We start from the raw sequence: 25499 nt of genomic DNA on the forward strand, positions 1-25499 counted from the left end.
CAGAGTTCTGAGTTTGCCTGATGGTGGTGTTTGTTGTCCCCTCTGAGGTAAGTCAGAGGCAACTGGTGAAGGATTGTGACTGGTGTGGTGTTTCTCTGTAGGATGCGCAAGTTCATGCATCACAGTGGGAAGCACTTGCACAGATATCAGGAAAGGAGATTTCTGCTGGTGCTACTTACTGTTCACTTGATTATTATTCTATCTCTTTTGCCATTCTTGGACCAGTAGAGATGATTAAAGGATCAGAAAGTACATGTTAGCTCTCTGGAGTAAGAGGATTCTAAGTTTGAGGCTAGCTTAGACAGCTTAACCAGACTCTGTCTTAAAAATTGTCAAGCAAGAACCTGCTTTTGCGTGTAGACTAGGTGAATGCCCCATGGAGGAACTGTTTGTTACAGAGCCAAGTCTTGGTTCCCCATGGCATAAAAGCTGTGAGAGAGTCTAGATATTTTTTTTTATCAATTTGATAAGTTTTATGCAGCTGATTTTTATTAGTTGCATAAAAAGTGATTTATGTTCATTTTATTTTTATGTCTTTTACTTCTCAAGCAATTCTTTTCATTGTACATTACAAAAATACTTTCATGCTAGTGTATTCTAAATAAAATGTTAGTTCTCTGCTGCTATTGGCTTAAGAAGCTGTGAGTTAGATCACTATCCTTATTTTTGGCACTTCCAGAAGCAGGAGTATTGAGCTGTTTTTGATTAATTTCCTACAACTGATTATCTCATTTGATACTAAAATAATGTTTTACTGCTTATTATTTACATCATGTTTTTGTTGGACCAAACTCAAAGTTAGATGCTTAACCAAGTGAAAAGAGGAAAAGGATACTCCTAATTAGAGACTGGAAGTGAAGTCAGTTACACCTGATTCCAGCCCTTGGACAGCTGAGGCAGGAGGATCTAGCCCAGTGGTTTTCAACCTTTCTGAGGCTGTGACCCCTTAATACAGTCTCTTATGTTGCAGTGACTCCCAACCACAAATTATTTTTATTGCTACTTGATAGCTGTAATTTTGCTAGTTATGAGTTGTAGATATATGTGGATCCCTATGAAAGGGCTGATCCATCCCTAAAGGGGTCATGACACACAGGTTGGAGAACCTCTGATACAGGGTTTCAGGCCAGCCTGGGCCCAAATAAATGTGGTAGTTTGAATAAGAATGTCCTCTAGCCGGGTGGTGGTGGCGCACACCTTTAATCCCAGCACTCGGAGGCAGAGGCAGGCCTGTGAGTTCCGAGGCCAGCCTGGTCTACAAGAGCTAGTTCCAGGACAGGCTCCAAAGCTACAGAGAAATCCTGTCTTGAAAAACCGGGGGAAAAAAAAAGAAAGGCCTCTATAAGTTCATATATTTGAATTTTTAGCCACCAGGGAGTGGAATTACTTGAAAGAATAAGTGTTGCTTTGGAGGAAGAGTGTCATGAAGTGAGTGGGCTTTGAAATTTCAAAAGCCCCTGCCAAGCTAGTCTCTCTCTGCCTGTGAATCAGGATGTAGCTCTCAGCTACTTCTCTAGCACTATACCTGTCTGCCTTTTGCTATGCTTCCCACCACGATGCTAATAGACTAAACTTCTGAAGCTCTAAACAAGCCCACAATTAAATTCCTTTCTTTTGTAAGAGTTGGTTTAGTCATTGTGTCTCTTCACAGCAGTAGAACAGTGACTAGGACAGAAGTTGGTACCAGGGTACCAGTTGGTATTGCTGTTAAAGGCCTGACCATGATCCTTGTGGGAGGAATAGAAGACTTTGGGACTTTAGATTAGGAAAGCAGTTGAACTTTAAGTGGGATTTAATGGGCCATGCTAGGAGGAGCATGGAAGACAGTGGTGCTGAGAGCAGTCTAGATTATGATGCCCAACTCCAGAGGTTTCAGATGGGGAAGAGACTGTTTCTTGTGATACTTTGGCCAAGAATGTGACTGCTTTCTGCACTTGTCTGAAAAATCTGCCTGAGGCTCAATTGAAGAGTTTTGAATTAATGGCCTTCACAGAGGGGATTTCAAGATAATTTAATATTGACTGGGTTATGTGATTGTTAGTGGCCATCCTAATGCAGATCTATTATGAAATGGAGCAAGCTGGACAAAGAAATATACAGAATGTACAGTTTGAGGAGAAAAAGAGCACAAGGAAGCAACGGAACTAAGTCTAACGCTCGTGGAGATAATTAGTAAATAGGAGTTTCTTTGGTCATGATGTCTCTTCATAGCAATAGAACGGTGACAAGACACTAGGAACCTGGATGATTTCTAACGTCTTCAGTTCTTGAGGCTTTATGATGAATGTGGTACTTCTGTTCTTGGTGTTCAGATCTGTGCTGCCCCGCCCCCACCACTCCCACCTAGTATTAAGTGTGTGGTTAATTCTGAAGTTGCATTGTTTTTGTTGTTTGTTAATTTATCTGCTGGGGTGGAATGGGCAAGGTGGACAGCTCTCCAGAGGACAGCGCAATTAATTGTCTGAGAAGAATTTCCTTTCAGGTATTGTTTCTCCCAGGTAACATCTATAGTTACCTGCATATTCATATAGAGTCTCATTATTATAGGAAGGGTAACTTAAGTTAGAAATAAGATTAAAATTATAGAACAGGACTTAGACGATGGCTAATTGGTTTGGAGTGCTTACAGCTCCTGCACAGGACAGGAGTTTAGTTCCCAACATCCACTTCAGGTGGCTCACAACTGCCTTCAGCATCAGTTCCAGAGATCTGGCACCTCAGGTCTCTGTGGTTCTTTTTTTTTTTTTCCTTTTTTGTCTAGCATTTACATGGACATCTATATGTAAATATACATACATACATACAAGTAATCTAAAATAATAAAAACAAATCTAAAAATAGTAACATTTTGAGATAATATCTTAGCATTTTAAGTACTTTTTATTTTTATTTATTTATTTTATTTGGTTTTTATTATTAGCTGGGCGGAGGCAGGTGGATCTGTGAGTTCGAGGCCAGCTCTGGTCTACAGAGCGAGTTCCAGGACAGCCAGGGCTGTTACACAGAGGAACCCTGTCTCAAAACAACAACAACAACAAAAAAAACCCCCAAACACACAAAAGAAATGTGGCGCTAGTTTTTGGATTCGACTATAGTTTAGGTAATCTGCACTTTTAAAATTAAGTGGGGATAAAAAGTGGAGTTTGTATCAGTAAATCATAAATTAGCTTAAAACAATTTAAGCAGAGGCATTCACATCTGTTGGTTGTGACTGGATGTTTGCTCACAGGGGCTAGCTAATTGAAATGGCGCGTCAGCAATCATTTGAGAGGAACTTGGTACTGACATTCGGAACTGACTGCATCCTTGTCTTGAGGAAGAACACGCTTTAGTGATGTTAGGTGGTGTCAGTAAGTATGTTGAATTGTTTGACTGTCATGATAATGGTTCCTGAGTATGTGCATCTTATTTTGTCAAAGTTTGCTTAATGAAATTTATATTTACTCATTAATAAAATTTGAAAAATAGTTGTAATTAGAGTGACGATAGCTTGTAGTTATAATTTACAGTTTTAATGATTGCCAGATTAACAAACACTAAATTTTATTCCATGAAACAAGTAAGTTAAGGTATTTTTTAAAAAATCTTTGGGGATTAAATTGTTTCTTGTGACAGGAGTTGAATTTAAATTATATAAAAGTATATATAATTGAATTATATTATAATAATTGAATTATTTTTGTGGCTAGCTAGACATCTTCTAGAACCAGTCAGTGCCTGTTGGAGAACGAATGGGGAGGGTTTTCTCACCAGTACTTTCCTTTAGTTTGCTCTTGAAGAAAGGGCTGCTTTATGTAAATTGTTCTTCCTGGCGCCAGCTAGCTGGAACTGCAGTCTGGTGTGCAGTGGCAGCGAGTAATATGTGTCATGGACTTGCTCTTTGGAATGTGTGAGAATTTGGCGTTTGGGCTGATAGAATAGAGTTGAAGCATTAGTGTTACAGTAATGACATCTCCAAAGTTGACAGTGAACACGGGTACAAGAGCAGCTGTGAGCTTTTTAACCTGTAAATACTGCTTCTAGAGACTGTGCCTCCTGATGCCTTTGATGATAGGTGGGAGGTACCTAAGTGCCCGCAGTTGCTGCAGACCCACAGTTGACAGCAGGGAAAAGCAGCACAAAGAATTTGGATTCTAGGCTTTTTCACTGGAAACAGTCATTTTGAAGATGAACTCCTGTCTGTGTTCTGAGAGCATTACTAATAGATTGACAGTTTTTGGCTCTTGGCTAATGGGACTGTTTGCTGCAGAAACTGCACAGCAGATGTGAAACACCAACAGGAACCATAATCTGTAGCCAACCGTATTGTATTGTAGTCCTGATTGTTTTTATGAGTATGAATCAAATACATTTAGACTCAGGGCTAACACTAGAAGTCTCATTAGATTTTAAAGTTTACAGTGGCTTAAATGAAGAGGAAATCTTTTGACAGTATCAAGCTGCCCTCAGGTAAGAGATTCAGGTTCCTTTTCTGTGCCACCTCTGCACCCCAGGTACTGTATGGGTCTGTTTGCCTTTAGGCAGAGTTTTGTTGTTTTCAGCTGTAGTAATAAAAGGATTAGTAGATTGCTAATGTTAATATTCAGAAGGTTTTTGAGAGACATAATTGAATTTGTTCTTTTAAAGAGATGTTTCCATCCTTAAATTCCTTCACATTTGAATTGAAATAAACTAATAATGAAGCGAGCTTCATGTGGATATTGCTCATGCATATAATCTATTTATACTGCATATGCATCAGTTTTAGATCTTTCTTCATTATTGCCGGTTACCATGTTCTCAGTTAAACCAGCACTAGGTAGTATGTGAAGAGAGGGCATTCCCTTCCCTTAGCTCATTGTAAAGTCTAGTGCACGTTAACATGGCACTGTAGAGCAGACTGCCTCTGCTCATTCACATTGATTTACTGATGTGTTAAAGAATAGGGTGTTTATAGAAAATAGTAGGGTCAGAGTTTTCATTACATATTTGTAATCATTTCTTTTCCAAATATTTCAATTTATCACAGTTTTTAACATGCATTTAACATAGGAATTCCAGTACATCTACTACTTTATTTTGGAGGTTGGCCAGTGGAATACAGGCATTGTTATTCTTGTGTTGTATGCTTGAAACACTACTTCCCATGAAAATAAAAACAAGTGTGTATAATAGATGCTTTCTATAATTGCTATAAAGATAGAAAGGTGAAGAAATGGACATGTGTGATTATTAATGTCATAGTCAGACATTTGATATTTCAAATTGATGTCATTTTTGGGAATAGGTATAAGGAAGATAAAGTGCAAAGTAGTGATGCCAGCTAAAGGAAATAGAGGAAGAAGCCACAGTGGGCCATTCTCTTCTCTGTCTTCCTCTCTAGAAGATAAACACTAGGCTTCCCCTGCAGCTTTAGAATGTTACTAGGTGGGGTTTTGCAATTCTAGCTTCTGAAAGGTAACTGGTCAATAGTACTATATTATGTATTTGAAGAGCTAGCTACAATAGAGTATAGCCATGTTTCACAAGTGTGGAATGTTAGCTGTTGCCTTTTGAATGTTTTGCTCATTAATATTTTTTAATACAGAAATTTATGTTTGTATGTTGTAACTCAGTCATGATTACAATGATAATAGAAAACAATTTTTAGTGATTTTTTGAGATTAGATAATTTTATTGGTGTGAGGCACACAGACATCTGAAACATTTAGGAAATGTTCCCATGTATTTTGAGCCATAACATTTGAAGGAAATGTTGGACTGGAAAGGTCGTTAATGGGCTAGTATTTATATATAGGAAAAGAAGAAAGTTACTGAACTCAAGAGTTTCAAGCCAGCCTGGAGTGAGACCCTGAATGAAAAAAAGCCAAACCAAAACCAAGCAAACTTTGGGGGATAAAAGAGTTTTTGTTTTGTTTGCTTTAAATAAAATTGTTTAGTTCACTGTAGAAGCACAGAAATTGGAAGTGAACTAAGCAGCCACCCTGGAGTAGTTGGGACTTTGCTTTCTGCCCAGGAACAACTTCCTGGCAGGGAATCCTCTTGTTTCTGCATTGACATTCTAGTGGCCAGAGGGTGAGAGAGCAGTTCCTTGTTAGTCCCTTATGATCCTGCATGCTCTGGCTAATGGACTTTGAGACAGAGCTGGCGCCTGTTGTCTCTCTACCCTATGCTGTGTATTCCTGAAGCCACTGATGGACGTTATATTTCCTAGGCTGTATGTAGTGTTTATTTTCCACAACTTTTCCTCATACAACATGTTCCAGATCATTCTTTAGAATGGGCATCCTGAATTTGACTTTATAGGTATTAAAAGATTGTCACTGATGTTCAGATAAACCTACTACCCTAAAAAGGTACTCCTTCTCCGTGACTTTCTGTCTCTGGTCTGTGGTCTAGCTTTGTTTAGTAGCCATTCTGTACTGTTGACGGTTTTAAGTTTATTCATTCATTCGTTCGTTTGTTTGTTTACTTAGGTTTCTTGTAAAACTTGACTTTCCTAGAACTTTCTGTAGACCAGGCTGGCGTCCAACTCATAGAAAGCTGCCTGCCTCTGCCTCCCAGGTGCTAGGATTAAAGGCGTGCATGCGCCACCCCACCACCCAGCCTTTTTTTTTTCTTAATGTTTATTTGTTTGTGTGGAGGTCAGTGGACTTTGGAGAGTCAAGTGTTTTCCTTCCACTTTCACTTATGTGGGTTTGGGAGATTGAACTCAGGTCATTAAATGTGAAAAGCCTTTGTCCGCTGATACATTCTTACCAGCCCAGGGTTTATAATAAATCCAAACTATTCAGTCTTTCTTGGTGCTCCATTGGTGATCTATATGTTACTCGAATATTTGAGACAAGTAAGTTTTCTTATATTTCTGTCTTTCACATTTCTGTTATTTTAGTACATTCTTACCAGCCCAGGGTTTATAATAAATCCAAACTATTCAGTCTTTCTTGGTGCTCCATTGGTGATCTATATGTTACTCGAATATTTGAGACAAGTAAGTTTTCTTATATTTCTGTCTTTCACATTTCTGTTATTTTAGTGCTCTTTCTGAGTCTTGCTTACTAAATTTTTCTTTTATCTTTTCATTGTCAGCCATATTTGAGTTTTTTCATGATTTCAGCTTTTGCTGTATTAAGTTGACAGTATATCTTTCTGCCTTTATTAATGTTTTTTTGGTTAGTGCAATTAAATGCACTAACATTTTTGAATTAGTACAATTATGGCTAACCTTTGTTTAAAAAAGAAACTGACCTTGTTAACTAGTGACATAGAATCTTTTATTAAGCTTACTGATATGTAGAGCCATTCACTAACTTATTTATTCATTTAGAGACTAGGTCTCTCTGCATAAGCCCTGGCTGGAGCTCACTCTAGAGCATGCTGGCCTTGAACTCAGACCAGCCTGCCTCTGCCTTCTGAGTGCCCAAGAACATCAAGTTTTAAAGGACTAGTTTATTAGAATTACTTAGGATGCATTCGGTTAGTGCTTTGCTGTTATTTTTTATAAATTGCCCTCTTAATCCAAGGGTTTTTTTTAATTTATAGAGATAATCTTTCTCTTATTCTGCTGAAATATATAATTTTATTATGTGTGGGTTTTTGTTATTGAATTTATGAAAATCTTATTGCCACATGTGAGGTCACTTTATATTTGTTATATTCGTAATTTTTTGCTGTATTTGTAAGAGTTTTACATTTTGGCTCTTTTGGTATGTGATTCTATATATTTCTCTAGCATTCTAGGTTGTTAATAGGAAGATTCACTATTTTTATTGCATCTATAGATTTATGAAGTGTGTATATTTCTGCTTGTGAATGTTCCCTCCTGAATTTCTGAGCACTGTTGCTTTGCGTGATTCGAAGTACATTATTTAGTGTGTCTGACAGGCGCGTGTGGAGTGGCTTGCACCTTCCCTCATTAGAGTGAATCTCTTGACTCCATTACTTGATTTTCACATTGAAACTTTAAAAATGTGATACACATAGCATTTGTTTATATATGTTCCTCTAATTTTGTGTCAGCATTTGGCTAGCATGTGTAATTTTTTGTTCCTAAATTTCATAGCTTCTATATTGCTTTATTATAAGATTTGTCTCCTTGGTGGAATACTTATATGATGATTTTTTTAAAAAAATGTTTTTAATAACTTGAAGTTCAGCTCTGTGCGTGTATATTTTTCCCTGAGGGATGTGTTCTGTCCTGCTAATTTCTTCATCTCTTCTACATAGTTTGTGCCCTCCACCCCGCTGTGAACTTTGGGATTTTAGTTCTGAATATTTATTTGAAAGATGAATCTGCAATTTTTCATCTTGTCTATGAGCTAATTTGTTGTTTGGATAATTGTTTCTTTTATCTGATTTCGTTCTTAGATTTTTGTCATTTTGTTCTTGTAATAAATCTTGATGTAATATTTTAATAAGGATCCAGTATTTTTCAGTCTTTGCTTAGAAGTAGTATCCTTATTTTTCTATCCTTGTTAATTGCTAGTTTAGGCTGTTAACCAGGAAAAGCAAACAAAACCCTTTCCCTTTGGACTTTGAGAGTAGTGTTTCTTTTAGCATTCACTATTGCTGATGACAAACTGAATGTCAGTTTGCTCCTTTATTTAGTCTTTGCTTACTGGGCTTATGGATATGATATGCTGAGTACCAACATTTTATTTTGCTTGTTTGATTTTCAGTATCCAGTAGTCCTTAATTTATTCAGCACTGAGTTTTTTGTTTTATTTTTCTTTCCGATGTTTCCCTGCCTCCCCCCTACTCGAGAAAATGACTGTCGAGTGTGCATGTCCCCCATAGTTACTAGCCTGAAGAGTTGTCCTTTGCAGAAAGAACAGAAATTTTGGATGCTGATTAACCAGATCATTTCACTTGACTCTCATTTTTAATTTCTAAGATTAGGATTAACTTTCTTTTAAGAACATTTATTTTTACTATTTTTAATTATGTTTATTATGGTCTGTGTGTGGGTTTGTGTGGTCCTGAGTACAGGTACCTTTGGAGACCAGCACCAAATCTTTGTGGAGCTGGCATACAGTTGTGAGCTGGCCAAACTCAGGTCCTCAGAAAAAATAGTGTGTACTCGAAACTGGCGAGCCATCCCTCCGACCTAAGTTTATTTGTACTCTTTTTTTTTTTAATTATTAAGTGTGTATGTGCCTACATGTGTGTCTGCACCATGTGTATGCAGTGCCCGTAGAGGCCAAGAAGAAAGTGTTGGGAATTGCAAAGTTGTGAGCCATCATGTGTGCAATTGGAATTGAACCCTGGTCCTCTTGAAGAGCAGCCAGTGCTCTTAACAGCTGAGCTATCTCTCCAGCCTCCTACTGGACATTTTTTGACACAGAACTTTTCAGAGGTTTCATCACACCTTTAAAAATAACTACATTCTTCTAACATGTCTAGTGTTAGTTTGGATGCTCCTTTATTTTTGAAAACTATTTTCTTAGTTTGCAGTGTAACTGTGTATTCTGTCATCTGCCTCTTTTAAACAGTTGGGCACATCCTGAGCTAGAGAGGCCAGATTAACACATCCTGAGCTAGAGAGGCCAGATTAACACCCCCCCCCCCCCTATTTGATCTCATAAATGATCCTGATTAATTCTTCCAATAGTGTATGGCATAACTTCTGTATATTAATGCTAACTGGAAGTAGTTTGCAGCGGTAAAATCGAAATCTTATTTGAATTTTCTGTTTATTTTCCCCTTAATCATTTGTAGCTATTCCCTTTTTCTAAGTGGTCCTCAAGAATTTGCTTAATTTTCATTGTATCATTGGATGGTCCATTGTTTTCCATATAGCCTGTTTGCTGTTGTGCTCGATGGTCCATTGTTTTCCATATAGCCTGTTTGCTGTTGTGCTCGATGGTCCATTGTTTTCCATATAGCCTGTTTGCTGTTGTGCTCGATGGTCCATTGTTTTCCATATAGCCTGTTTGCTGTTGTGCTCGATGGTCCGTTGTTTTCCATATAGCCTGTTTGCTGTTGTGCTCGATGGTCCGTTGTTTTCCATATAGCCTGTTTGCTGTTGTGCTCGATGGTCCGTTGTTTTCCATATAGCCTGTTTGCTGTTGTGCTCGATGGTCCATTGTTTTCCATATAGCCTGTTTGCTGTTGTGCTCGATGGTCCATTGTTTTCCATATAGCCTGTTTGGTGTTGTACTTATATCTAACTTGGTTATTCTTAATCATTTAAGAAGCCGTGTCCTTATTTATTTATGCTTTCGACCATTCTATTGCACTGTTACTTTCAAACAATTATTACTTTGTCATAAGCTTTTGTATTTGGTGGGAAAACTTTTTGAGTCTTTATAAACCACTTCTTCTGTTTTAGATATTAATCTTAAAATTTCTGTTATGATACAAAAATTATGTCGGTGAAGCTTTGACTAGAATTTCTTTTGATAGTTTTTATTTTTTAGGACGATGTATTTTCTACATTGAGTCATGTCTTGCATAATTCTAATATTGCACATATTTTTAAATCCATATAAATGTTTTAGATACCTTTCTTTTGATGTTTTGGGCATGTTTTTCTTACTGTATATTCTGCAGGTGCTTGAACAGACTGATTTGGTTAGGGCGTCTACAGTAGTAAGTAGCGTCACACTGTTCCTGCTGGTTCAAGTATGAAGATTTCTGATTGAAATGATCTTTGTTTGCTTAAGGAATGATCTTGACAATGCTAAGTTTTATTCTTATCAGTGTTAATTTGCATAAATGAATGAGTTGTGAAGTACTCAATGCTCACTCAGTTTTATTAAGAAATGGCAGCTGTGGTTCGTGATTTTTTTGGATTGTTATTGCATTTCCTAAATTTAAATTATTTCAGTTTTAAAATAGAAAATAGCATAATTTAGTGTGGAGGCATTTCCCTTTGTTGTTTGTCAGGCATGTAGAGATAAAGAAATGTGAGGGGATGTGGTTGGTTTTCTCCAATCCCTGAAGTCCTGATGTCATGGCAGTCCCATACATTGTTCTCACGACTGTATTCAGTGGGCTACGAAGCTGTTGCAGTGGCTTTGTTTTTACTAGAAGAGGAGCTTAAGAATTGTAAAACCTTCTGAGGATTTTAAGTTTTCAGAAATATCCGGATATGGCACTAGGTGCTTTTGGCTTGTAGATTTTACTCTATGTCATTGGGAGATTTTTCCCTTTCTCTATTCCTCCTCCTCATTTTTCTACCTCTTCCTCTTCCCTTCCTCTTTCTTTTTCTCCTCCTCCTTCTTGTCTTCTTTTTTAAATTCTGGAGGCTCTAGGCTCAGTTAAATCCTTTAATGTGGCAGACAGCCAGATTTCCAATAGGCCCAAGCTGAGCATGCTGCTGTTGCTTAGCAACTACTTGAGAAGTCTTTGTCTATGACTGAATTATAAATAGGGTTATGAGCAGAAGTGCAGTTTAAAATGGGATTGGAAAGAAAGTCATACTCTTTGAATTTGAGGGTTTAAAGAATTTTTTAAAATGCAGTGTTTAGAAATCTAGCTTATAAAAATTAAGCTTACCATGAAGACAATAAAGGCTTTATAAGTTCATGTCTTTTTATTATTTTTATTTGTGTGTGTGGTGTACGCGAATGTGTGTTTGTATATGCTTGTGGGTGTTTTTGGAACATAAAATAGTGTTTTGGATCCTGTGGAGTTGGAGTTAACAGCAGTTGTGAGCTGAGAGATGTAGGTGCTGGGAACCAAATTCAGGTCCTTGCAGGAATCACCAGGCCATTTCTTCGACCCCCTAAAGTATAGTCTCTTAAAAGATGAAAAATATCTGTTTTGTGATTGTTGGTTTGTGTGTGTGTGCATGTGAGTCTGGGAGGTGTCAAAAGCTAGTCCAGAGCGTGGGAGTATCTGAAACTGGAGTTACAGATACTGCTCTGAGTTGCCTGATGTGGGTGGGAGCTCTTAACTGCTGAGCCATCTCTCAGTCTCTCAGTCTCCCAGTCTTTCGATGGTTAGAATTAAATGGTGTAATAAAGACACGAAAGCTAGAGGACTACTCCTACAGCCTGTTCATGCATGTAGAAAAAGACTCTACATGCCTGTATTTCATATACACCCACCTAGAATATATGATCCAGTTATAATAACACTTCCTGTTATACTATATTTTATATGCTTATATGCCTTTAATCTCAGCACTTGGCAGAGGGATCTTTTTGAGTATGAGGCCAGCCTGGTGAGTTCCAGTGAGTTCCAGGACAGCTACACAGAGAAACCCTGTCTCAAAAAACCAAACCAACCAAACAAAAAAGTGTTCAATAATAACTAATGGAGCCAGCTATAGTGGTGTTCACTTGTCTCTCTGCAGAGACGCAGGCAGGAAGCCCCATGAATTCTTCTCTAGTAGCTCAACCTATAATACTTGACTTTTAAGGAATATTTGCCAGCAATAAATAGATTAGATTCTTACTTTTTTTCTGGGAAAATTTTAGAATGGGAAGGTAATTTGCTGCTGCTCCTGTTGTATGCTCAGCAGAGATTTTGCTGTATGTATGTCTGGTTCTCAGTTGATGGATGAGTGAAGCTTTGGAGGAGAGAAGCTACTAGTGGCATTTCATCCCTGCTGACCTTGGAGCTCTAGGAGCCTTTCCAGGGTGTTTGTTAGTTGTTCAATTGGTTGTTTAAGGTACCTTGATTACGCAGGTTCCTCACAAATATGAATTGATATTGTTCGGCTATTTTGAATAATGCTTGAGATTTCATGCTTTCTTGGTTTTCTCAAAGTAAAACTGACCAAGTATAAGTAAAAAACGTAACTACTCTAAATACAGTGAAAGAAAATAGAAATAGTAATGGTTGTATTTAAAGTCATATTAATGATCTAGGTTTATCAAAGACATTTTCCCATCAGTAGTGCCTTATTAACAAAATTAGATCATGAGTGAGGAAAAACCCTCTAATTAGTTGTAGCTCACAGGTTAATTTATACTGCTTGCTTTTGTGATGAGGATAATAGTGTAGATACAATGTTCCAGATTTTATTTTAATCCTTTTTATTAAGATATAAGTATAGTTAGATAGTTTGGATATCCAACAAATAAGAATACAACATTAAGAAAAATTTAGCTTTATTTATATTTTATGTAAACTGTTTAAAATAAGAGCTATTATATTCTAGATAAAACTCCATTTTAAAATTTAGCCATTGTGTTATTAGAAGGTGGGTTTAACCTTTATTATCTATCTGTTTATGGGACTTTTACTATTTAAAATGGTTTGTATTTGATTCCCATCACCTCAAGAACAAAATCAGAAACAAACAAATAAAAAAAGAAAAAAAGAAGACAGAAAAAAAAAGAAAAACACACCAGACAAGTGCCTGTTCTGACAGGACCTAATGTTTTAGCCGCCTTTGATTTCAGCAGCTGTAACTTAAGTTAAAGTGAAACTCAAGTGTTTTTTTGCTTTTTGTTTTGTCCTACTTTGATCTTTTCTTTCTTCCTGTCTTATAATTTTCTTGATTATCTTCTCTGTCCTCCCACCCCCATCCTAGCGTTCAGACATGCATGCTTGGAGAGCTCTCTTTATGCTGCGCCTTTACGTTCCTCTTTCATAGCTGTTACAGGAGACTGCAGTTGACTGCCTTTAGGAATGAGAATTCTCTATGGAGTAGGTTTGCAATACACAGAGAAAAAGGCGCATATAAGCTAAAAACCATTAGGTTTCAAGGTCAGAGTGAAGAAATGTGTCTCACATCTCGACAATGGAAGAAATTTTAAACATTGTAGATTTTAACATCGCCATCTTGCTAACCAATTGAAAAATCAGAAATAGAAATTTTGTACAGATTATTTATGTTCAAATATATTTTATTTGACATGAACAGTAACATAAAATTTCCCCTCAATGCTAATAATAGCTTTATTGAGAAAATAAATAATTATTGATACCTATTGTGTATAAGATACACTATCATTAGAAGTTAATGTTTAAAAAAACGTATAAGGCAAACTTATTTAGAGGCCTGCTTTTATTCACTTGTTTGTGTTTTTGTACACCAAACAGGCTTTTAAAAATCAATAAATCCCATTCTTAAACAATTATACCAAAAGTGCTAGGAAAATGAAATGTTATTCATATATTAAGATTTGCTTTTGAAAGCCTAGAATATATTACAACTGTGATTCAAGTGTTTCATTGTTCTCCTGGAAAAGGGAAAACAAATATGTGAGTGCACACACATGCACACAAGAGCACACACGTCCATAAGTCAAATAATGCAGTGATTCGTTTGTTTAATGTAGCATTCATTTTTCTGTAACTGGGATCTAATAAGCAAATTAGATGTCAAGTTAATGTTAGATATTAAAATGCAAGACTCTGTCTTGAAGACAGTAAGGTATTTCAGTTAGTAATTTTTGCTTTTAGGCTTACATCTGTTCTAGGAGTCTTACTTGCATATTGTTTCTATTTTTAGGCTGTTGCCAGGTGGATTTAAATTTTCTCTTCTTTGGGTTGCTCAAGTTCTAACTTCCTGATTGGCTACATGGCCCTGCTTTCATTAGCCAACCACAGTGACTATGCAAATTGTATTTCAGTTTCTGTTTCTGTCAAAGAACTGATAAGATGCCTGCAAGGGGTTCCTTTGGGGGTATGTTTATTATTTCATAGAGGGTTTTGTCCATCATTATATAGTAATAAGCGTAGATTTTTTTTAAAGGGGTATTTTACTTTTGAAATAGGAAATCACATTGTCCATGTACGCTTCTTTAAGGCTGAAAAAGGCCTCTTGTCAGATTTGATTCTAACAGTGTTTGACTTTGCTGCTCAGACGTTGTGCAAGTGGTACATTTTATTAGTTATGTGTAGATATGTGAGCATGCTAATTCAGTAGCTGCCAGAATGTTCTAGATTACCATCTTTGTTTTCTAAGAGAGCAGATTTTATTTATTATAGGTGTCAGTTTTATGTATGTAGTGATTTATTCTTCAGGCAGTATTTATTATATATCCCAAACACAAATAGTATGTGTTCATTAAGGACTCCCATTTTTCATTATTTTGTGCATGGCTTCAGAAACACATCAAAACATTAATGTATTTAAGATGTTTTCTTATATCAAAGTTTTGGATTTATAAAATAAGCCTTATACTAAAAATCTTATACTAGAGATATGATGATATATGTCAAAATACTTCATGAAACAATGTAAATGTATTAGAATTGAATAATGTTTATTTTAAAAACGATACCTTTAAGATAGTGGCAGAATAGTAAATGGTAGCAGGATACTTATGAATACTGTGACGATGTGATAAAGCCACAGGAAATTAAGTAAATGTAGCTCATAAAACTTGCCAGGTTCAGATACATGTGAGGTTTTGGTTAGGCTCAGAGAGCATTTGTTTCATTTATACTTTCTGGTTGTCCTGGTAAAAGTCAGCTTAATTGCATTTTCCATGAGTAAAAGACCGGTAGACCTTAGTCTTTAATGCTGCCTGCTTTGTTCTTTTATATTCTTTTATAGTGTGTTTAATGCAATTCATTGTTGTCTGTTGTGATAAACATGCTAAAGAATCTTGCCCCACTTAGGGTAAGGAGAAAGGAGCAGGCTCATTGGAGTGTGTTGAAAACAGTGTTGGTGCTATCTTACATGCAAACTCTTCATCACCTGGAAATCTGAACTCCCTAAAATAAAGTATGAGCTAACAGTATTTTGTAGCTTAAAAAAATTTATTTATTTGGTATATATGCATGTTTTGCCTACATAAAATGTCTGTGCACCCTATGTGTGCCTGGTTCCCAGGGAAGTCAGAAGAGGATGTGGGATTCCTCTTAAGCTACAGAAAATTGTGAATCAATTTTTGCTGTGGGTCCTGGAAATTGAGCCTGGGTCCTTTGGAAGAACAACCAGTGTTCTTAGCCACTGAGCCACCTTTCCAGCACTCTTGTTTTTTTTTAAGTGTTTAAGAGTGTGACCCAATAAAAGGGATTAGGCTGAAGTTAAAGGAAGATAATGGATTTTAAACAAAATGACAAGACATCATCTTGTTTTTAAGATAAAATATCAGACTGACTAGCGTGAATAAGGGGCCATCAGTTTGAGAAGAGTTGTTAGTATTTACTGTCTAACACTGATTTTCTTATGGTTATGCTTTCATCAAGAAATACTGCAAGTTCTATGCAGTGCAAAATTCAGTGCTCTCAACAGAAATGAGGGCTTTGTTTAGTTTGTATTACATGTTTAGTTATATTTGATGTATGATTGTGGGTTCATGTGTGCCTTGCCACATGAATGGAGGTCACGGGACAACTTGTGTTTCTCTCCTTCCACTCTGGGGCCCAGGGGCCCAATTCAGGTCATCAAGATCAATGGCAAGCACCTTCCCTGGTGAGTTACTTTGATGTCCCCTGTTTTGTTGTTTTGTTTTGAGACTGCTCTATTTGAGCCCTGTTTCCCTTTGAAGTCTACACATAGCCTAGGTCAGTGGAGACTCATCTCTGTCTTCTGAGTGTTGCTATTAAAGGTGTATAGTACCTCACCTGCCAGATTGATTTGCCTTTTTTTTGAGACAGTTTCTCAGCATCTTCCCTCCTCTGCCTAGTGCTGTGATTACAGGCATGAGCCATTATTGCATCCAGGTTAGAAATGAACTGCCCTTCTAAGAGGCTAAGGGTATGTGACGAAGACCAACAGACTCTTACTGGCCAATAGGTTAGAACTCATAGGACTCGGTCATTAGTAGTCAGGCTTGTTGAGTTGATTTTGTTAAGCTATCTAAGGAAAAACAATGGAAGAAAACATATTTTAGGGGCTGAAGAGATGCTCAGTGCTTAAGAGCACTTGCTCTTCCAGAGACAGAGTTCAGTTCCCAGGAACCTATAACTCAAGCTCCAGGGTGTCTGATGTCCTCCTGATCCTGACAGCACCTGCACATGTGTAGCGAAAACATAGGCACAACCACATGCACATAAATAAAAAACAAAAATGAATCCTATAAAATGGTGATTTATTTCAGCATCTGATTGTTTGGAAAAGTATTAATAATGTGTAACAGCCTGGGCATGATTGAAGTGTTTGTTACAGATGAGTGCTGTGCTTATGTGATTTTGCTTCATGTTCTAAGTTTTTGTGTGAATTTTATTTCTAAATATCCTTTATTAGGTAATATTAGTTTGAATTTTAAATGTCCTTTATTAATAATATTAGTCTGAATTAACATGATGATTCCATATGTGGTTTGAATCAGTAATTTATGACTGCTTTTAGAAGACAGTACGTACTGTCTAGGCACTGGTTTAAATAAAATGGAGAAAAGCACTCAGACAAAAACCAAGCAGCAGTACGGACACCTGTTACTCACACAAAGCATTTGAGGTTATAGGTGCAATAGGATTCAATTTTATTGTTTCCCTTGACTTTCACAGTGCCTATAATTCTTAGTAGAACACTTGCCCACATCAGCTTCCCTTGTTGCTGGGTAAGGTTCGGGATATTTTTCTCTGATTGGCTTTAGGCAGCTAAGGCTTTGAGCCAATCGGAGAGTGAATTTCAGTTCCCTTGCTGGACTGAAGCACTGAAGCAGCTTTTGATTTATTTCTCTTATGGGGAGATTATATAAACTAAAATTATGGCTGCAGCAAGCTCCCTCTTGGGTATGTTTGAAAAATTGCAAGGTTCATCTGTAACGAAGGGAGAAAATTATGATTAGTTAACATTTTGTTGACTAGGAAAAGCTAGTAGATGGTGAATTTGAGGGAAAAAAAGAACTCTGATCATAGATTTTCTGTTTTTTTAATATTTAATAAAAACCCTGTAGAAGTAATTTATAACCCACATTTTACTGCTTCAAAACCAGAGTTTATATGGTCTTTTTATAAAAACTGTGAAAGGCATTAATTGTGCTTTTTGTAATAATTACATTTTTACCACTTAAGTCACCGAGAGTAAGACATTTTGATTTTGTTGTGTGACTTAAGCCGAGTCAGCTCCGCGTAGTAGCCAGCAGAGCACCGCGTCATCTGCCACAGTGCAGAGTGCTGTGGGTTTGGGTGTGGAAATGTGCAGTGGGGACGGAAGGTGAGGTGACACGAGAAGTCATCTGTATTATTTGGACTTAAGATTTTGGTGGGTTTTATAAATGTTTTATAAATACAAAAACTAATCTTCTAAAAGAATATGTATTAGAACCTATAAAAATTTGAAATCACTGTGTAGAAAGGATATTTTTATGTGTTGTCCCTGTTTAACTGATTCCTCAGATAGGAAGTTATGTTTTAAAACATTTATGATCGGAAGTTATGTTTTAAAACATTTATGATCACTGAATAGAGCAAGATTAAGGTAGCATAAAAGATCTTAACCTTATTAGCTTGTTTAATGTGTGCTGTATATTTAATACATAGCATAGATTTAAGACATGAAGTCTTCTAGATTCATGATTTCAAATCTTCTAGATTATCATTTCAGACAAAAACCACAGTGCAGTATTTCAGATGTGGTTTTGTAAACTGTCTTTCTCTGACCTTATTGTCTGTCTTCTGTTGCTGGGCAGGAATCAGAATGCTGACTGCTGATTGGCTGATAACAACCATTTACATTCTTGAGTTTTTGAGCCGGAAGATTAAAAGCTAAGATAAAGCAGCTTCCCTTTGTCTCAGGGCTGTGATCTCCCCATAGGGAGGAAGTGAAAGAAGTGGGTGGAGGGAGCAGGACATAGGAAAAAAGGTTCTCCTTTAAAGAAGAGGCTCATGGGTCTTTTCTTAAAAAGAATGTATCAAAAAACTAAAAAAAAAAAAACCCATAAAAGACATATTTCAGGTAACATATTTCTCTGGTTATTTACATATGAATTTATATAGAAAATGATGATAACATTTCTCCAGAGTTCTTAGATCTGAATATGTAAAGTTAAGTCTTAAAATATTCTATTTTTAAACTCTTTCATTAAAAAAGTACTCCAGTACTTTTTTAATGAACTGATGATAACATTTCTGGAGAAATGTTATCATTTCTCCAGAGTTCTTAGATCTGAATATGTAAAGTTATCTGTGAGTTCGAGACCAGCCTGGTCTACAAGAGCTAGTTCCAGGACAGGCTCCAAAACCACAGAGAAACCCTGTCTCAAAAAACCAAAAAAAAAAAAAAAAAAAAAAAAAAGTACTGCCAGGAGAAACTAATCCATCACACCATGCAGTTGTTTCTAGATATGGCAGACACTTTCTCCTGTAAAATAGAAATGGGTTTTTCTGTAAATGAGTTTCATTTGTGTAAACGTTCTGTATCTCGTGTGGCTGCCCCAAATGGAGCATTTATTTTACAGACCGTGTCCAGAGGACAGTGCTGAAAATGGGCGGTAGCAATACCTTCTGCTAGCACAGCCTTGGAGACTGGTTTGCAGTTAACACGCCCTTCTCTCACATATATTTTTTCCTACTGAGCTTTGCTTATGCAAAACAGATTTCTCAAAGCAGATTGCTGATTGGTTTGCACAGATGTGGCTGGACTAGTCTGAACTGGTTGCTCATGCTACTTCTTATTGCTTTGTCTGTGTTTTGTTCTGCTTAGAACTATGAAAATCCAGTAAATGGATGTAGTGTGCTCTCTTGTGGGTATGGAAGGTAGTTACCCATCGTCTTCTGGCAGTACTGTTTGGTTCTTATTACTGAAGTTAATGTTAGTTTTTTATTATTATTTTATTTTTGCTAAAGCCAGCTTGACTTGCATTTAGTTTTGCTAAATGATACTTGGTGAAGACAGTTTAATATTAATTGTTATTTACACTGGATTTTCTAACTATCTTTCTCACACATAGGCACATACATACACATAGACACACACAACATCAATGTTACTTAATTTGTCTCAAACTCTGACAGTTATGCCTAGAAGTGCCCAGAGGAAATAGTCTAGCGAATGACAGTAATGCTGAGGACTTTGCTTGCTGCATTCTAAACACACTTCTCTCTTGTATCGGTGGAGCCTCACTCTGTACCAGAGCTTAGAGAGGATCTGACTGTGTAACTCATGCTGACCTCAGATTTGTGGTCATCCTTCTGCCTCAGCCTCCTAGGTGCTAGGATTATGGGTGTACTCCTCATTGCCTGACAATTTTAATTAATTAATTAATTAGTTAATTAATGTTATTAATTAGTCACATCATTTAATTTTCAGCAAAGCCTGTATATATGGTAGATCCACTTCCTTTTAAGGTCCTTTAAAGGAAGAGCAGGCTGGGCCACCTGCTCACATTGTTTGCTACCTGGGAAAGGGGGAGGGGGGCTCCCATTCCCGGCTCTCAGCAAGTTAATTTCTGATCTGCATTTTGAAAGCTAGGAAGTTTTTAATTTTTTTTAATGTAAATGATAACTTGGTTATGTACAGAATATCTGGAAATGGATATTTCAAAGTCTAAAGAAGTGGCGCTTCAGTATTTGAACTTATTTAAAGGGTAACCAAGCTACATTTAAAATGTTTACAGTCAATAAGGTGTGTAACAGGCTTGCATTGTCTGGGGTAGAGCTCATTGATAGCTCTGATTAGTGTGCAGAAGAAAACCTTGGCTTCTGCCTGCCGCACCAAAAAGTAGGCTACAAATTCTGTATCTTCACTGCAGCAAAATATATAGGTAACTTTGAAGTGAATGAGGAAGGAAAAACTTGGTTTCAGTTCTAGACTCTTGAAATAGAAATAGTCCAGTGGTGGTTTTGTTTGAAGATTTCTATATAGTTGAAAGATAAATTTTCTAAAGAGTTCTTTAATTTAAATAAAACTAAGAAATGTTTATATTATTGAATTAAATTCAGAAAATGAATGTCAAATGTAACACAATCTAGACATTCTTTGACCAAGTGTGGTATCCTATTGGTCTCTGACAAATAGGTCAGGCTTATTTTTGAAAGGTAATTGTTATTAACAACTTTGCTAGGTTATATTAGTGACAGTGTTAAAACCTGCTTTGATATGGTGTAAATTAGGTGGTTTTGTGGAGCTTAAAGACATAGGGCCTCAGGAGGGGAGAACTGTTGTTTGTATATAACACGGAGAAAAGCCTTTTTAAAGAAAAATTGGAAAAAAAGGTAGACCCTCGTTGACTGTGTGTGCACGCGTGCGTGCATGAATATGTGTGCAGGTGCACACGTACATGTGTTTTATTCCACTGTGGTTGATCTCGCTTTTTCTCTCCCCCCTCCTTTTTTCACTTCCCCCTCCCTCTCCTACCCATCTCACTCTTCTGTCTTCTACAGCTGGCATTGCTCCCCCTTTTGGTGGTACTGGGGATCATATCCAGGACTTCACATGCCACGCAGAAATGTTTATGTTTATATAAAAATGGTGATGTGAATACCTTTGCCCCCCCCCTTTTTTTTTGGTTTTTCGAGACAAGGTTTCTCTGTAGCTTTGGGGCTTGTCCCAGAACTAGCTCTTGTAGATCAGGCTGGCCTCGAACTCACAGAGATCTGCCTGCCTCTGCCTCTCCCGAGTGCAGGGAATAAAGCCGTGTGCTACTGCTGGCTGCCTTTTTAAAAAATCTTATTTCACCATTAAATGTAGCATTTATATCTAGAAAACCTTTATCAGATTTAAGTAAATTTTTTGTTTTTAAATGTCTTATTAATGATGAGGTAATGTTGAATGTAGTCTAATGGATATTTTGTGTCTATTGAGGCAATTCCTCACTCTTACTATTGTGTTTACATAATAAACCACACACACACACACACACACACACACACACACTCACACACTCTAGAGATATTGTCTTAATTTCCCAGGCTAGAAGCTCAAAAGGTGTTGTCAAGGCATATCTCCTTGGAAGGGCCTGAGGAAGCAGTTGTCCAGTCAACTTCTTCCACCTAACTTCTTCTAGGTGTTCTTTGGCTTGTAATATCATAGCTCCCGTCTTACTGTATTTTTTCCTAGGTACGCTGTTGTCTGAAGGCATTGGTCACTTTGCAATAGAGCCCACCCTCTTAGCCTTCTACTCATCTGTAGTTTAAACAGTAATGGTGTAGTTCCACAGTCTCATTCATTTTAAGGAAAAATCATCAGGCACTTTTTGGCCCTGTGTGTATAGACCAGGATGTGTCATGAGCTGTTCATGGTCAGTGTTTGCTTGGGTTTTGATAATGATCTTTACCTGGTGATTAGTATAACCTCTTAAAGAAATACACTAGTCAGTCATCTATAGATAAAAAAGAAAGAATTATGAAAATTAGAAAATATTTTAGCAGAAAAGAATGATAATATGACAGCTGACTCTGAGACTCGAGCTGGAATGTGGCCTAGCAGTGAGGAGTGGTTCTGCTCTTGTAGAGGACCTGGGTTTAGTTCCCAGTACTCACCTGGACTCAGAATTGTCTGTAACCCCAGTTTTAGGGGATCCAGCATCTACTTCTGGATTTCTTGGGTGCACAGGATACACAGATATTCAGGTTGTATATACACATAAAAAAGCATGAGATTAGACTAGGCGGTGGTGGCACACTCCTTCAGTTCCAGCTCTTGGGAGGTGGATCTCTGAGTTCGAGGTGAGCCTGATCTGTTAAGAGCTAGTTCCAGAACAGTTACCAGAATATCTGTCTCTCTCTCTGGTTTTTTGAGACACTCGTAGAGAGAGATAGAGATATTCAGGTAAAGATACTCTTAATAATTAATGACATTCTGTCATACGTTATAAAAGATGAGATTTAATTGGAAATTAGCGGTTAAATTTGAACCTTAAGGAAATATGGTTCAGTAGTTAGTCTCCATTGTCACTTGAGATCTAGACTTGCCTGAGATGGGCGTCTTGGATATGCCGGTGGGTGGGTTACCTTGATTAGGCTTAGGAAGTAGAAAGACCTCCCCACCATGTGTCATCCCATTCCCTGGACTGGGGCCTGGTCTCAGAAAAGAAAAAGTGAGGCGCGCACCAGACCTCATCATTGCTTTCTGATTGTGGATGTGCCAGGAGCAGCCATGTCTGTCTCCTGCTGCTGCCTTGACCTCCCATCACAATGGGCTGCAGCCTTGAGCTAGGATTCAGAACAAACTCTTTCTCTCCAGGGTGGGTTTTTTTTCCCAAAGAATATTTTATTTCAGTAACTGAAAAAATAACTCATCAGATGCAAATTAAACCCATGCAAAAAGTCAAAGAGATGATTATTAGAGGAGAAATGAGCAAAAAAAAGTACAGAGCAGTTGTACACCAGAAGCATTAACAAGGATAAAAGTTCATTCTTTGGTAAACAGATTTGATAGGACTGTACCGCAACTGACCTAAAAAGAGGACATACTACAATATATTATAACGTATAATTCGTCCATAAAAATGTACAGTTAGAGGGTTTTCAGTGGATAGACAGCATTGTGTAGCTGTCGCCACAGTGAGTGTTTGCACGTTTCTTTGTATTCCGTGGAAGAATCCTGGTCTCTTTAGCATCATTGCCTGCTTTCTCCAAACCTACAAACCAAGCTGGGAAATGGCCCAGTGGCTAAGTATATTTCCTGCTTTTGAAGACTCAGGTTTGGTTTCCAGAACTCATTTTCCTCATGTGCTTTTTCATGCTTCCTGAAGCACCTCTGGATTTTTTTCCCCTCTGAAACAGGGTTTATCTGTGAGTAGCCCAGACTGGTCCTGGAACTTGCTCTGTAGACTAGGCTGGCCTCAAACTCAGGGAGATTCACCTGCCTCTGCCTCCTGAGTGCTGGGATTAAAGATGTGTGTCACTGCTACCCGGCTGCTTCTCTGGCTTTTTAACTCTTACATTGAGAATAAAAACTATCCCTCTTTTCTCTTCATTTTCTTAGCAACTGATGTTCTGCTGTGTGCTGTGTCATCTCTTAGTTTTATGTTATGTAAATCTAGTAAACATGAATTGTCTAAATTGTCCACATTAATTTTCAGTAAACCTGTAGTTAAATGACTTTTGTCTCAATTATTCCTTTTTTTCTTTTTATTTAAAGATTCAAAATGGATAGTGTAGAAGAACCTCAGAAAAAAGTCTTCAAGGCTCGCAAAACAATGAGAGTGAGTGACCGTCAGCAGCTCGAAGCTGTGTATAAAATCAAAGAAGAGGTGCTGAAAACCGATGCTAGACTCTTAAATGGGAACCACGAAAATGGAGATCTGGATCCCACCTCGCCTTTGGAAAATACAGATTGTATTCAAGATAGAGAAGAAGTGAACGGGATCGAAGGGATTAGTTTTGAATCTGAAGAAAGTAAAACAGAATTGAAAGAAACACCTTGTATCCCAAATGTTAGTGTAAAAAACAAGCAAGAACAGGGTTCAAGTAATGAACCTTCATCTCCTAGTGTGACTTCCGAGCCTGCTTCTCAGCTAACCAGTGAACCAGCCTCTGCTACCCCAGCCCCTGCTACCCCAGCCCCTGCTACCCCAGCCCCTGCTACCCCAGCCCCTGCTACCCCAGCCCCTGCTACCCCAGCCCCTGCTACTCCAGCCCCTTCTACCCCAGCCCCTGCTGATCTGACCACAGAAGAGCTGGCTGCTGGAGTACCAGCCACTGATGGCTCTCCCTGTGAGGAGTCCCCTTCTAGTGATCCCTCCTCCCGTGATCTCACCCTTAGTGATCCCACCTCTGCAGATACTGCTTCTGAAGAGCCTGCCTCTGATGATCTTGCCTCTGGTGGTTCCACCTCTGGTGAGCCGCTGTCGGATGAAGCAGTTTCATGTGAACCAGTTACAGATGAAGTGGTTGCTGGTGAAGTGGCAGTGGTGTCTTGTGACTTGGCCTCTGGGGAGCCATCTTCTGATGATTGTGCCCGCTCTGGTGATTTGCCTTCTGATGATCTGCCTTCTAGTGATGAGCCCTCTGGTGGCCCTACCTGTAGCAGACTGGCTTCTGGTGAGCTGGCTCCTGGTGAGCTGGCTGCCGAATCAGCCACTGATACTTTTAAACCAAGTTCTGTGCCAGTTTGTGAACCAAGTCCTGAAACTGACAAGACAGAGCAGAGTGGCAATAACAATGATGATTGTTCAGAAAAAAATGAAGACAGTGAAAACGTAGACCAAATTCAAAGTAAAAACTCATTTGATGAGGAAGATAAAACTAACAATAATGTTGGTGAGAAGGAAGAAACTCTAGAAACACACAGTGCAATTATTTGTTGTGATCTACCTCCAGAAAATACAAAGAAGGTAGAGGAAGAGCCCATTGCCGCGCTTGCTCTCGCAGAAGAGGCCATCTCCAGCAGTATGGAAGTTGACCAAAGTGAGAAGGATGAGCACAAAAGTCCTGCGGAAGCTGAGGAAGCTGTCAGTGACAGTGCTGCAGAAGACAAGAAGGAGACTGCTTTAGACACCACGGACTCCATGGAAACAGACGAGATCATTCCTATTCTGGAAAAGCTTGCACCTGCGGAGGATGAACTTCCTTGCTTTTCAAAGACTTCTCTCCTTCCGGCTGAGACAAGTCAAGATTTGGAAGAGAAAATGGAGGGTTCTTTTGGCTCACCATCAAAACAAGAAAGTACTGAGAATTTGCCAAAAGAAGCCTTTTTGGTCCTCTCTGATGAAGAGGACATTTCATGCGGAAAAGATGAGCCCGAGGTTATATCACAAAATAAGCCGAGCTCTCCAGGT

At 38.0% G+C, this 25499-nt stretch overlaps 1 protein-coding gene across 5 annotated transcripts in view; it reads left to right on the plus strand.

Moving 5' to 3' along the window:
* Window positions 1-25499, plus strand: part of LOC121466380 (activating transcription factor 7 interacting protein) — an 88730-nt gene that overhangs the window by 19855 nt on the left and 43376 nt on the right. For 4 of the 5 annotated variants that reach the window (XM_041680055.1, XM_041680089.1, XM_041680064.1 and 1 more), the window contains exon 2: window positions 23861-25497. In XM_041680055.1, coding sequence (XP_041535989.1) covers window positions 23868-25497 — 1630 coding nt within the window. In that variant the 5' untranslated portion in view covers window positions 23861-23867. Of the gene's footprint in view, window positions 1-14552; window positions 14564-23860; window positions 25498-25499 lie in introns of those variants that run through there. The other variant, XM_041680079.1, reaches the window with a different exon arrangement.

The sequence above is a fragment of the Microtus oregoni genome, unplaced genomic scaffold (assembly GCF_018167655.1).
Source record: "Microtus oregoni isolate MIOR12 unplaced genomic scaffold, Mior012 000002F_ref0000024, whole genome shotgun sequence".
Taxonomy (NCBI): domain Eukaryota; kingdom Metazoa; phylum Chordata; class Mammalia; order Rodentia; family Cricetidae; genus Microtus; species Microtus oregoni.